The 14,174-nt window shown below is 38.1% G+C and overlaps 1 protein-coding gene across 2 annotated transcripts; it reads left to right on the top strand.

The window, feature by feature from the left end:
- Positions 1–6,684: 6,684 nt before the first annotated feature.
- On the top strand, positions 6,685–10,789 carry LOC128602293 (CMRF35-like molecule 1). Of its 2 annotated transcripts, XM_053616004.1 has the most exons (7): positions 6,685–7,184; positions 7,269–7,577; positions 7,669–7,776; positions 8,367–8,414; positions 8,938–9,027; positions 9,888–9,928; positions 10,010–10,789. In XM_053616004.1, exons 1-7 carry the CDS (start codon positions 7,145–7,147, stop codon positions 10,157–10,159), a joined length of 786 nt encoding a protein of 261 aa, XP_053471979.1. In that variant the 5' UTR covers positions 6,685–7,144; the 3' UTR covers positions 10,160–10,789. The 2 variants fall into 2 exon arrangements, with proteins under 2 accessions (XP_053471979.1, XP_053471980.1); XM_053616005.1 differs by lacking the exons at positions 8,938–9,027; positions 9,888–9,928; positions 10,010–10,789 and adding an exon at positions 8,693–8,840 and having other exon boundaries at positions 8,367–8,421.
- The last annotated feature ends 3,385 nt before the right edge of the window (positions 10,790–14,174 follow it).

The raw sequence follows: 14,174 nt of genomic DNA, 5'->3' as shown, positions 1-14,174 counted from the left end.
TTTGTGTAATGAGTTGCGTGTTTGTGCATTTATTACCTCAGGTGTTTTACACAAAAGAAAATTAATTATACCAGACTTTTTATAATTAATTAAGTATAAATACTTTACTAATATTTTCAAACATGTGTTAATGTATCATCAAGACTGTTTGCACCAGAGTAAAAAGTGTGCATGCATTGTGTACAGGACATTTTAACACATCAGTCCAATGTGTGAACAAATGAAGCCACTGTCTTTCCACTCCAGGAAGTGAAACAACACCCCAAATCACCAAACACACATATTACACAATGTTTTAAACTTTAAAAAATAATTTTAAAATAATTAAAATAAATAATTTAAAACGTATTATGGTTATTTATGTAATTGTGTTGTATATTTTATCTTATTATGAGACTTTCTGTCCTCCCTAACGCGATACAACAAACATTAGGTATTTTTATCATCTATAACTAAATTACAAAGTAAGCCAATGCCCTTCATAAATAAACAGACTAGCTCATTGCTTGAAAATGTTCCCAAGAATGGAGTCAGATCAGGTAGTAAATATATATATATATATATATATATATATATATATATATATATATATATATATATATATATATATATAATTCAAATGCTGAACCCAACTACTTAACCTTTAGAGTGGTGACTAATGCAGCTTTAACAGGAAGTGTCAGTGTTGAATTGTCCTGTAGTGCATTGCCGCTGCTCTGCCACACGGGGCAGTCATGAGCAGTTACTCTTCTAAATACTAATCACATTTCAATCCTGTTTTTAATGCCTCCCTTCATCACTCAGAAGTGTGTGTCACCTACATCACATGGGTGTGACTGTGTAGTGTGGAGAACATTATTCAAGATAAACACACTCGATACTGAAAGCACAAACACTGCAGTTTCAGAGAAGATTATATCTACAAATAATCATGAATGAAGATAATTAATTTAAATACTGAATATTATACTATAATACTTAATATTTTATCAGTATAAGTTAATGATGATGTGACAGGAAAAAAGCTCACAATTCATAACAAAACAGATTTTTATATAATGCTGAATGAATGTATTAGACAATGAAAGTTTATATTTGCGTAAGCAGAACTCAGAATAAATGTGTAACTCAGATCTTTACACATGACTGAGTGAAATTATCTCAACAGCTCCTCCTTCAGACCAAAGGAGTCACAGCAGGAGATGGTCATAGAGAGAAACACATGAACCCAGTGTTAATTATGGCTTCACAGGACTGTAAACACTGATACACACCGGCATGATGAAGTACAATCAATATTTTAGATGCTCATTTATCATACACACTTCATTGTAAATGACCTCATTTAATCACACACTGCAACTTAATGCACCAGTGTATACATGGTAAACACTATATATTTAGATATAGATTTAGTTATTTTATATATATTTCACTGAAAGAGTTACAAATAAAGAAATAAAACACATAACAGAAAGTAGTCATAAAATAACATATTTAAACTAGCAAATGTAATATTTATCATAAAATATAGTACACAATAGGATTGTGTTTAAATATTCAAAAATACTGCTGCATATTTAATGAACATAATAATGGTAATTTATCATAAATATGTTTCAAAATATAATTATATCTTATAAACTAGTAAAAACAATTACATTAATGCATGTAGCAGGTAACTGTTGTTGCTCACAACTGGCATTCCACAGGGGTCAGTTCTGGATCCACTGCTCTTTTCTATCTACACTACATCTCTAGGGCAGGTGATTGAGTCTCATGGCTTCTCATATCATTGCTATGCTAATGACACCCAGCTCTATTTGTCCTTCCAGCTTGACGATCCATCCGTCTCTGCACATGTCTCTGCTTGCCTGTCTGACATCTCAAACTGGATGAGGAAACACCACCTTAAGCTCAACCTGGCAAAATCTGAGCTTCTCTTCATCCCAGCCTGTCCCTCAATCAACCACAACATCACCGTACAGCTCAGCTCAACCACACTCAAGCCAACCAGGACAGCCAGGAACCTTGGGGTGATTCTTGATGACAGCTTGACCTTTACAGACCACATCTCAACAACTGCATGGTCCTGTAGGTTCATCCTGTACAACATCAAGAAAATCAGACCCTACCTCACCGAACAGGCTACACAGATACTAGTCCAGGCTCTTATTATCTCCAAACTGGACTACTGCAACTCACTACTCTCGGGCCTCCCAGCCAGCTCCATCAAACCTATTCAGATGATTCAGAATGCAGCAGCATGCCTCGTCTTCAACCAGCCCAAGAGAACCCATGTCACACCCTCTTTATCTCCCTCCACTGGCTTCCTGTAGCCGCCCGCATCAAATTCAACGCCTTGATGCTCACCTACAAGACCTTGTCTGGAACAGCGCCCCCTACCTCAACTCTCTCCTTAAGGCTTATGTTCCCTCATGCAATCTGTGATCAATCAACGACCGACGCTGAGTAGTACTCAATGTGGCTCAAGGTCCCTTTCGAGAACATTCAAACTAACTGCTCATCAGTGGTGGAATGAACTTCCAACCTCAATCTGGACCGCAGAATCTCTCCATCTTCAAAAAACAGCTAAAGACCCACCTCTTCCATGAACACCTAACCAACCCATACAAAATAAATAGATAAATAAATAATTTACTCTGGCACTTACACCTCTACTCTGCGCACTTTGCTTCTTCTGGAACTCAATTAATGGATCTTGTACAGTAGCACTATTTGTATTGTTCTCTGCTTGATATATCGCTTTGCTTGTATTTCCTCATTTGTAAGTCGCGTTGGATAAAAGCGTCTGCTAAATGAATAAATGTAAATGTAAATGTAATGTATTCCGTCATGTTGGTGGCTTTTACAGAATAGAAGGAATTTTATTAAATTGGACCTTTACAATATTTTATTGAATATTCATGCTTTAGAAGAAAGCTATTTGATTAAAGATCCTATCTGGAATTTTAATGGTCTTTAACCTGGATTCTGAGCTAGGGTGCAGAGTTTATAATGAGTCACCTTTATATATCTAAACTGTGAATGGCAGCTAACAGTTTAACCCTGATAAATATTTGCACTTATCCAATATTCTCCAGTTGTGTTGTTTAAACTTGTCATGATTTGAGATCTTGTGGTTTTTATCCAGCAAGTGTCCAGAAGACATCAGAAGGTTTAAAGATGGCTTTACACTGTATGATATTCAGCCTGATTTTGCTGACACAGAAAAAACTTACACACTGTAAAAGAACTGTTTGGTTGTGAGCTGAGATCGGTGGTCTTACAACACATAATGCGACACGCTCACCAGCGGATGATTAAGTGCCACTGGTCTGGCAGTATGAGCGCTCTTAAAGCACTGCCGAAATCACACCGTGTAAACCCAGCTTCATTTACAAATTATCCATCAAAGTTTCTAGAAGCGTTCCACTATGACCAGGTGGAAGTTGTGGTGATGTTGAATAAATGGGAGAATATTGTTTATTTCACTCTGCTGTAGATCACAGTGGGATCCTCATCATTGGAAGGCCTACAGAAAGAGAGTAAATGATCACAGTAAGATCCAGCAGAAGATCATTTCCAGCTCTGTTAGAGTGGAGGAAACAGACCTGCTCCTCTCACCTGTAGTCAGCACCACTGCGAGTGAATCTGACACTAGAGTACTGAACCTCCTCATCCTCAGAGGCAGAAGCTTTCACAGCAGAACTCTCAGCGTTTCCCGGGGTCAACGGCACTCTGGTGTACAATGCTGGCATAGAGAACTTCATCCTGATTGGCTGAGGGTGAATCAGATACAGTGTTGATAGGATTTGTCACTGCTACATTGGTGTAAAGATTTTCCTGAGGTGGGAGAACACGACATCACAGAGACAGATGAGTGAACATGCAGGAAATCTAACTTTATACTGCAGCACTGTTGAATTCTGGACTGTGATTGGTCAGAACATGTTGATTAGTGTTCTATAACAGCAGAACTGACAGTAGCGCATCTACAAATCACAGGTTTATATTAATGCACTCTTTCTAATCCGTTATGCAGTATCAGGGCTTTGCAACAATCAGATGTAAAGATTTCAGACACAGGAAAGTCTTCAGGACAGAGAAGTCTGTTAGAATGCTTTGCTGAATTTTTCCCTCATATTAATTTCAAGAGAGAGAAAAAAGACACTGGTGAGGGAACGACTGTTTATAGCTGCTATAATGTAAGTGACAACAGAACTAACTTATTGTTTTGTGGATGGTCCCCAACATTAAATGCAACTGTAAATGGATAAATTAGTTTGGTATGATCTTTATTAAAAAAAACAAAAAAACAAAAAAACAAACAAACAAAAAAACAAAACGGAAAGAAATGTTCATAAATTGGTATATGAGGAATAAAACATTTGGGGACATGCTGTTATAGGGAAATCATAAACGTCAATGTGGTAACAGTAACTCATCTTCATCACACCACCTCATTGACTACGTTTACATGGACAACAGTAATCTAATTATTGACCTTATTCTGAGTAAGACAGTATTGTGATTAAGGTGTTTACATGAGTCGCTTTTAGAATATTCCTTTCATGTTCCTGTTTTACATGTTATAGAACATAGATCGATTAATGGCACACGTCATTACGTCCCCACGCCACGCCGTCTGACGTCCCTCCAGAATTTCATGTATCGACACACAGTTCGTCTTCATTATGGTAACGTATACAGTTTGGGGTGTTTTAATTTTATGAAAGCTTCAAGTGCGGTTAATTATTTGTCATGCTGTACGTGCAAATAGACGACTGCTTGAAGCCGTGGGCTGCGTCCCAAACCGTGTACTTACCGTCTATATAGTAAATGAGATGCATGTATTTCTCTTACTATATAGCAGGTAAGTATGTGGACGCATGCATGGATGCATCCATGCTCTCTTGTTTGGTGTCAAACAGTTGAGCACTGACATGTGTGTATGTGTCCTGTCGCACAATGCGGTGAAAACTCTCACACGACGTTAATAATGTGATTAAGGTGTGTACATGTCTGTAATGCACGTCGATAATGCGACTGAAAAAGATTGCTCTGGGTTACTAATCAGACCCCAGAACTGCCAAGCTTCCACCGTTGGGTCCTTAAGCAAGGCCTCTTAACCCTCTCTGCTCCAGGGGTGCTGTATCATGGCTGACCCTGTGCTAGGGGATGGGGGGTTTGTCCTGACCAATTCCCACCCTACCAGCCCTGCACTCGTGTGTCCACTTGCACAAACCAGAGTTTGTAATGTAGACAAGATTTTGAACACACTCGTCATTAAGAGTAAAATCAGAGCAGTTGCTGTGACTATGAGTAAGTATAGATCAATAAATACATAACATGTATTATACATTTCAGTGTTTTGCTTACTCAAATGTTGGGAAATTAAAAAAGAAATAAAATGTAAATAATAAAATCCATCCATCCATTTCCCATATCCTACACAGAGTCGTGGGGAGCCTGGAGCCTATCCCAGGGGACTCGAGACACAAGGACGGGGAACACTCTGGACAGGGTGCCCATCCATCGCAGTGCACAATCGCACACACTATGGACAATTTGGAAACGCTTATGAACCTACAACGCGTGTCTTTAGACTGGGGGAGGAAACCGGAGTACCCAGAGGAAACCCCTAATGCATGCAAACTCCACGCACACAAGGTGGAGGTGGGAACCAAACCCCACCCTGGAGGTGCGTGGCAAACATATTAAACACTAAAAAAAAAAGTATAAATTAATGAAACAGAATAACTTAAAAGTAAAACACAATTACACTGAATCTTAAAATATAATAGAGCTGCAGAGGTTTTAGTAAGTGAACGCTCAGAAAAGGAAACCATCTGAATGTATGCGTAAAGAACTGTGTATTTAAAATAGGTTTAAGAAAGGTCAATGTTTTGACTTATCAGTCCTTAAAAGGGTGTGTGTGTGTGTGTGTGTGTGAGTGTGTGTGTGTGTGAGTGTGTGTGTGTGTGAGTGTGTGTGAGTGTATGTGTGGGTGTGTGAGTGTGTGTGTGTGTGTGTGTGTGCGTGTGAGTGTGTGTGTGTGTCTGTGAGTGTGTGTGAGTGTCTGTGAGTGTGTGTGAGTGTATGTGTGGGTGTGTGAGTGTGTGTGTGTGTGAGTGTGTGTGAGTGTATGTGTGGGTGTGTGAGTGTGTGAGTGTATGTGTGTGCGTGTGAGTGTGTGTGTGTGTCTGTGAGTGTGTGTGAGTGTATGTGTGGGTGTGTGAGTGTGTGTGTGTGTGTGTGCGTGTGAGTGTGTGTGTGTGGGTGTGTGAGTGTGTGTGTGTGTGTGTGTGTGCGTGTGAGTGTGTGTGTGTGTCTGTGAGTGTGTGTGAGTGTCTGTGAGTGTGTGTGAGTGTATGTGTGGGTGTGTGAGTGTGTGTGTGTGTGAGTGTGTGTGAGTGTATGTGTGGGTGTGTGAGTGTGTGAGTGTATGTGTGTGCGTGTGAGTGTGTGTGTGTGTCTGTGAGTGTGTGTGAGTGTATGTGTGGGTGTGTGAGTGTGTGTGTGTGTGTGTGCGTGTGAGTGTGTGTGTGTGGGTGTGTGAGTGTGTGTGTGTGTGTGTGTGTGAGTGTGTGTGTGTGTGTGTGTGAGTGTGTGTGTGTGTGTGTGTGTGAGTGTATGTGTGGGTGTGTGAGTGTGTGTGTGTGTGTGTGTGTGTGAGTGTGTGTGAGTGTGTGTGTGTGTGGGTGTGTGTGTGGGTGTGTGTGTGTGTGCGTGTGAGTGTGTGAGTGTGTGTGTGTGTGAGTGTGTGTGTGAGTGTGTGTGTGTGTGTGTGTGAGTGTGTGTGTGTGTGTGAGTGTGTGTGTGTGAGTGTATGTGTGGGTGTGTGAGTGTGTGTGTGTGTGTGTGTGTGTGTGAGTGTGTGTGAGTGTGTGTGTGTGTGTGTGTGCGTGTGAGTGTGAGTGTGTGGGTGTGTGAGTGTGTGTGTGTGTGTGTGAGTGTGTGTGTGTGTGTGAGAGAGAGTGTGGTGAGGGGAGACTGACGTCTTCACTTCCTTGAACTGAACCACAATGTGTGAGTTGTTCATCTTGAGCAATGATCATTCCCACAACTCCGGACTTCGTAACCATCTCAAACAGCTGAACACAGACGAGCTTTAAAAGGAACTGGATCATTTCGGATTATAATGAAGCTCCTTCTCGGTGTTATTTGTGTCCTCCTCTCGGGTGAGTTGCACCTTTTTATTACATAAAATTACAAGAAAATATGAGACACTCCAAACTTTAAATAAATTATGATCTGTTCGACAGCACGAAGCTTCGTGACATCTGGGATTAAAATGAATGAATATGAAGGACAGTCAGTCACAATAGAGTGCTCTCATGTGTGGGCAAACGGTAACAGGAAGTACTTCTGTAAAGACCCGTGTAAAGAAGAAAAGGATGTTGTTGCTGACTCGGTCAAACCTCTTCATGTGAGATATCAGATACAGGACAGAGGGAACGTCTTCACTGTGACTATTGCTGACCTGAAAAAGACGGACTCCGGGAAATACTGGTGTGCAGTAGACAGAATGTTTGGTGACACGTACACTGAGGTCAGCCTTACAGTTCTTGAGGGTACGGTCTAAAAGTTGTAGAGAAATGACTGCAAAAATACTAAAACTAAAAACTAAAAAACTGTAACATGATTCACTTTTTTCCCTCACAGCGCTGCCGAGTTCTCCATCACTGAGCACACGAACTCACATTTATTCTCCAAGTACTATTAGTTATCTGGGAAGTACTTCAATAACACCCAATGCCACATATACAACAGGTACGCACACTTATACCACAGCACTCAATTCCGATTGGTCAGAAGGTGTTGATTAGTTTTCTAGAACAGTGGCACTGACAGTAGCGCAGGTTTATATTAATGCTCTCATTCTAATACGTTATCGTTTCTATAGCAACTGCTCATTCACAGGGACTCCGACGGCAGACGCTCCACATGAACAAATCGAAAAAAGTGCGTAATTGTTGATAGGGTGAAGTTTTCTATAAGGAGAAATGTGTTTATTTAACGTTTATGGAAAGAGTCTCCAGTGTCGGAGCTGTGTAACAGTCAGAGGTAAAGCTGTAACTTTAGGTTTTCCGACGTCTTCATGCTTCAATGATTTCCTCTGCTTACTCTGGTTTCCTCCCCAGTCCAAAGATATGGGTTGATTGGTGTTTCCAAATTGTGTACGATTGTGTCCTGCGATGAGTTGGCACCCTGTTCAGGGCGTCCCCCGCCTTGTGCCCCGAGTCCTCTGGGATGGGCTTCATGCTCCCCCATGACCCTGTATTGAATAAGCGGTACAGAAAATGCTGGTGAAAGTGATTTCAACCTGTTTTAAGTGAAAATTCTTTTTCTTTCTGCTTCAGTTACTATAGCAACAAATCAGCCAACTGACAACAACAACCAAACAACAGGTGAGAGGTGCTAACATTTGTTGTCTTTTTGCTTTTTGACTCCTTTCTTTCCCCCCAAACCACAAATTCACAACATTATTCAGTCTTTGCCTGTATCACTAAAATCTTACTCTAAAATAAGACTTACAAGATAACATTACACATTGCATAGCCTGTATGCATAAAAAAAATCTATTTAATTTAGTGTAAAATCATAACAAGTAGCAATGCAGTCCAGGCCTTATACTGAAAGTTTTTTGTGTTTTTTTTTTGTTGTTGTTGTTGTTGTTGCTAAAAAGACAGAAGACAGGTATAGAACCTTACATTACTGCCAGGCCTCGATTAGTCTACAGGAGCCTTAAAGGAGGTTTACACAGAGCGAGGAAGAGTTCAGAAGGTGGTTGCGTTCTGTCAAGGCTTTCTTCAGGAAGTTGTGGTTTTGCTTAGCAAGTTGAGCTAAGACAGTGCATTCTACAGAGCATGTCATATCATGTAACATGCCATGATAACACTGAGAAGAGAAATAATGTGTTTGTTTTGTTAGATTGGCGACTTTACCTCTATGTGTCTGTGGGGGTTTTACTGCTCACTTCACTGGTGTGGATTCTGGTGTTTTTAACTTTATGTTATAAGGGTAAGACACACACACACAAACACACACACACACACACACACACACACACACACAAACACACACACACACACACATGCACACGTACTTTACCACTGAGTGATTCATGCTGTTACAGTAAAATACTGAGTGATTGAGTGGAGTTACTGTTACCACCCTGAGGTTTTCCAATAATATCAAATCCCTGAGTGCTTTATTCATCTTAAACCACAGCTATTTGCATAAATAACAATTTTTAATTATTAAAGAATGATACAGCATATTTTTTTTATCCATTTACAGTTACATTTAATGATGTGGAAAGTCAATGAATCAAGTCAGTTCCTGTTCTCATTTTATGTTAGAGCAGCTATAGACAGTCGTTCCCTCACCAGCCCTCTCTTTATTCTCTCTCTTGATGTTAATAAGACAAAAAACAACAATGCAGATTGTCGTGTTATCGAGAAACCGCAAAGAAGCATAAACTCCTATTTCCTGAAGATGTCGGAAACCTTAAAGTTACAGCTTCACCTCTGACACTGGAGACTCCTTCCATAAACGTTAAATAAACATCTCCTTACAGGAAATTAACAATTACTCACATTCCTTAATTTGTTTATGTGGAGTGTCCACTGTCCACTTCCCTGTGAACTAACTGTTGCTATAGGAACGATAATGTATTAGAACGAGCGCATTAATATAAACCTACGCTACTGTCCAAACTGTTATACAAAACTATTCAATACCTCCTGACCCATCACAATCCAGGATTCAGCAGCACTGTGGTGGATCAAATGCTAGGGTTTTTTATTATGTGTCGTGACTAACAAGAGAAAAAACATTAGCATTTTTCTGATATTAAGTACAAGCCTCTTGCATTTCAGAGACTTCGGTGATGTTGCGGTGTTGCCCAGGAAGACCAAAGGTGAGCAACCAAGAAAAGAATTCTCTGGAATTGACAAATCGTGAGAATACTTTGAATAACCTCATCTGTTTCCACTTCAAGGCTTCTGACTCTGAAGGCAATTCATTTGAGATCCAGAACTCCATTTCCCATAATCCTTGTCCTGCCAGTACACACACGCTACCTGAATACGAAAACATTCTGAACGTCACCACCACATCGCCTACCTACAATATATACACTGTTCAATGAAATAAATGTCTATCTAGTTGATTATTAATTTTCATATCACAACACTATATATTGTTCTATATTTTGTATGTATACCTTTTGCAATGAATTTGAAAATGTCATTTCCTGCTTACTGTCTGTGAGTAATTTATGCCCAAGAGTTTTCCAGTTAAATAAAATAAATAAATAAATAAATAAAATACGGTGCAATGCACAGGTAATAGCATGTGTGTGTGTTTGTTCAGGGAAAAATAACTAAAATATAAATAAATGGCCTAATAGATAAATTAACAGATATACATATTTTAAAATGACAAAAATGTTATGAATGTTGTCTAATTATGTGTTCATTAATTTATTAACTCATTTTTAAAATTATATTTATTTTATAATTTAATTTGCCATTTATTTGTATAAATGATAAATTATTCATAAGGTACGTTTTTATTGATTTGATTCACAGTTCTCTAGATTTGTTTTTTTTTTTTTCTGAAATGATCAACGCCACTCAGTGGCTTGCTCAGTTGGGATAAATTCACACCTTTAATATTTGTATACCATGTTGATATTTCTGTCAAGCTGCTTTGAGACAATGTCTATTGTAAAAAGTGCTATACAAATAAAATTGAATTGAATTGAATCATAAAAATTCACACGTTCCTTCCTGTGTTTGTTTATTTATTCATGCATTTCCTTGTCCTTACACTAAAAAGTGTATCAAGTGTAGCATAGCTGAAATTCAAATACCTTCGTAGTTGCACAAAAAAAAAAAAAAAAAAAAAATACAAATAAATAAATAAAAATAGACAAATATTAAGCCTGGCATAAACTTATTTAAAATTTTATAGCATAAGATTAGCTATAATTGATTGGAAAAGTCTAAATTGCCATTTTTGTTCATGTTGCAATGTTTTTCTCATTATTCTCTGTTTTAATTTTGTATTTTATATGTGTACTGTAACTTGAAAATCAGGTCCATGCTTTGTTTGCAATCGAGTGTGTGTGCAGTTACACACTGTAGAGGGCAGTGTACCTCGGAGACGTACTAATTAGGCCCTATACATCTATAAATATAAAATGAAAGGTTAAAATCTATTCTGTTTAAGTCTGAATACTGGGCTAATGAATGACATGTTTGGGAAATAAAACAGATTTGGATGCAAACATCAACTTCATTTCAAATTCAACTTCATTTCCTAAAATTAATACCCTAATTATGTTCAATGAATGTGTGTAATTACATGTAATAAAAACCGCCAAGCCACCACTTCCCCTATCTATCTATCTATCTATCTATCTATCTATCTATCTATCTATCTGTCTAGATAGGATCTAGGTGTGTGTGTGTGTGTGTGTGTGTGTGTGTGTGTGTGTTATTATTATTATTATTATTATTATTATTATTTATAATATTAATATAGTTAAAGTGTTATAAGTGTACTGTATTGAACTTCTGCTGAAGTTTTTGTCCTGATACTGTGTCATTGTTTAAAGCACTCTCCTATGTGTGTGTGAGAAGGTCACAGAAGGGTCAAAGACAACATTTGCACTGGTGTGTGCGTGTGTGTGCGTGTGTGTGCATTCCTGTTGGTCACATGGCTGGAGTTGGGATGTCGGGAATCATACTGTTCATCCATTAAACACAAAATTGTTAATACTTTTCATAAAATCAGATTTTATGGTTCATTTATATCCACATGTATGAATGAATTAACTATATAGAACCTCATCCTCAATACAGTATTACACAGTATTATACTATAACAGCAGCATACACAGTATTTTATTCCTCACATTTTTGATCAGAAAATTAAACAGAGGTTTTTCCGCAGTAGCACAGGGTTATAAAGAGTCAAGCCAGCTTAATATTTCATTATAATCTTACTAAACTACCGTTATAATTCCTGAGATGATCTGATTATCTTCTGCGATGTCCTTCATTCTCAGGAAATCTCTGTAGTCATGTTGAAGTGAGATAAAAAAAAACCCTACAAATTTCCTTGAAGAAATTCTGAAGATATAGTCATACTCATACTTCAGCACACATAATTTAACCTGATTAGAGAAGTTTATGGAAACACGGACATCCCTGTAAGTGTTGATGTACTAGAATTAAGCATAATGTCATTGATCGTGTAACTGTGCTTATGTACATTATGTGTGATTTACTTTTCACTATTATACATTTATCCCACATCAGTGATGAATTCTGGACTCCGGTTGATCAGAAGGCATTAATTCGTTTTCTATTACAGCAGAGAGTCTTTATACAGAATATTAAACATCCTGCAGGTTCAAATTTGAATAGTCTCGGTGAATTATATACAAGCCATTGTAAACTTTTCCTTTATACAGGTTTCCATTTTATGGCTGCTTCAGTGGTTTGGTGATGTGCATGTAAATGTTGCATTGCCTTTGGATTTAAATAATTATCGACCCATGTCAAAATGACCTTTTCTTTCTAGACTTTTTTTGGAGAAGGTTGTCTTTCATCAGATTTTCTTGTTTTTACAGTAAAAATCACATAATCGACAAATATCAGCCTGGTTTCCGAACAAGACAGAGTACTAAGTCTGCCCTCTTGAAAGTGACAAATGGTGTATTGGTATCTGTGGATTCATGGAAGCGTGCTAATCTAGTTTTGATAGATTTTAGCCCAGCCTTTGATACAACTGAACATACCATTCTTCTGAAGCGTTTATGGCAGTTGGATGGAATTCAAGGCAGTGCGCTTTATTGGTTTGCTTCTAAGCTGAAGGATAGATCTTTCTTAGTTGAAAGAGAAGTGGTAGACAGTAGTGGTTAAGACGTTGAATTTTTGATTGAAAGGTTGTGAGTTCAAATCCCAACACTGCCAAGCTGCCACTGTTGGGCTCTTGAGCAAGGCCCTTAACCCTCAAGTGCTCAGATCTATAAATGAGATAATTGTAAGTCGCTCTGGATAAGGGCTTCTGCCAAATGCTGTAATGTAACGTCATGAAATTGGGAATTTCTCCTCGTTTTCTGCTCCTATCACTGGTGGAGTACCTCAAAGCTCTATTTTAGGCCCTATTTTCTTTTTCTTTGTACATGCTTTACTTTTTGGGTGCTAATTTTTCAGAAATATAACATTTCCTATCATTCAGCTTTAGCTAGTTTAATGCTGTCTCTGCTTTACAATCTCTTTTTGTCTGTTTTGAGTATATTAAAAGATGGACCGTGGCTAATTTTCTCCAGTTAAATAAATCAAAGATGGCCCCCGTGACTCTAATACTATGGTAAATAGTAACATGGGACCTTTATCCTCATAACTTACACTCACAAGCCAAACATCTAGATGCCATTTTTCATTTGCCTTTCAAATTTGACAGTCAAATTAATCTTGTACTCAAGTGCAGTTTTTATCTTTTAACTTATGGATATTGACAAATTAAAAACATTTTTAACTTTTAATGATTTGGAGACTGTGATACATACTTTCATTTAATCTAGACTTGACTATTGCAATGCACTTTATATGTGAGTTACTCAATCTTCCGTCTCACGCCTTCAGCTGGTTCAAAACGTTGTTGCTAGGCTTTTGACTGGAACCAGGAAATGTGATTCTATTACTTCCTGTACTAGCTTTGTTCTGGCTTATAATCTCATACAGGATCCAGTTTAAAGTGTTATTAATTGTTTACAAGGGCTTGCTTGGTTTCGCACCGCTCTATATTTCTGACAACAGTAATCTAGACGTCACGGTCATCACATAGCTTCAATGAATTGACCCTAGGTCATGATTAACACTGAAGGGTGATAGAGCTAATTCAATTGCAGGACCTAGTCTTTGGAATAAATTGCCACTTTACATTAAGTCTTCACCAACTCTCGAGTTTTTTAAATCACGTCTCAAAACCCAACTTCTTGTTTTAGCTTTTGAATCTGTCTAAATGTAGTATTCTTACTTGTATTGTCATGTGTCATTTTTAGTTCATCGGTACGGCACTTTGGTCAACAGTTGTTGTTTTTGTATGTGCTTTAGAAATAAATGTGACTGATTTGACTGAACAGTAAC

The sequence above is a fragment of the Ictalurus furcatus genome, chromosome 26, assembly GCF_023375685.1.
Source record: "Ictalurus furcatus strain D&B chromosome 26, Billie_1.0, whole genome shotgun sequence".
NCBI lineage: Eukaryota > Metazoa > Chordata > Actinopteri > Siluriformes > Ictaluridae > Ictalurus > Ictalurus furcatus.
The sequence above is the reverse complement of the archived record's forward strand: the minus strand, read 5'-3'. Positions and strand labels throughout refer to the sequence as shown.

Bases quoted from the DNA above. Each gene is read 5' to 3' on its own strand.
- LOC128602293 (XM_053616004.1), top strand. From the start codon at position 7,145: ATGAAGCTCCTTCTCGGTGTTATTTGTGTCCTCCTCTCGG. The intron at 7,185-7,268 runs GTGAGTTGCACC...TCTGTTCGACAG, and splicing joins TATTTGTGTCCTCCTCTCGG to CACGAAGCTTCGTGACATCT. The intron at 7,777-8,366 runs GTACGCACACTT...TTTCTGCTTCAG, and splicing joins CAATGCCACATATACAACAG to TTACTATAGCAACAAATCAG.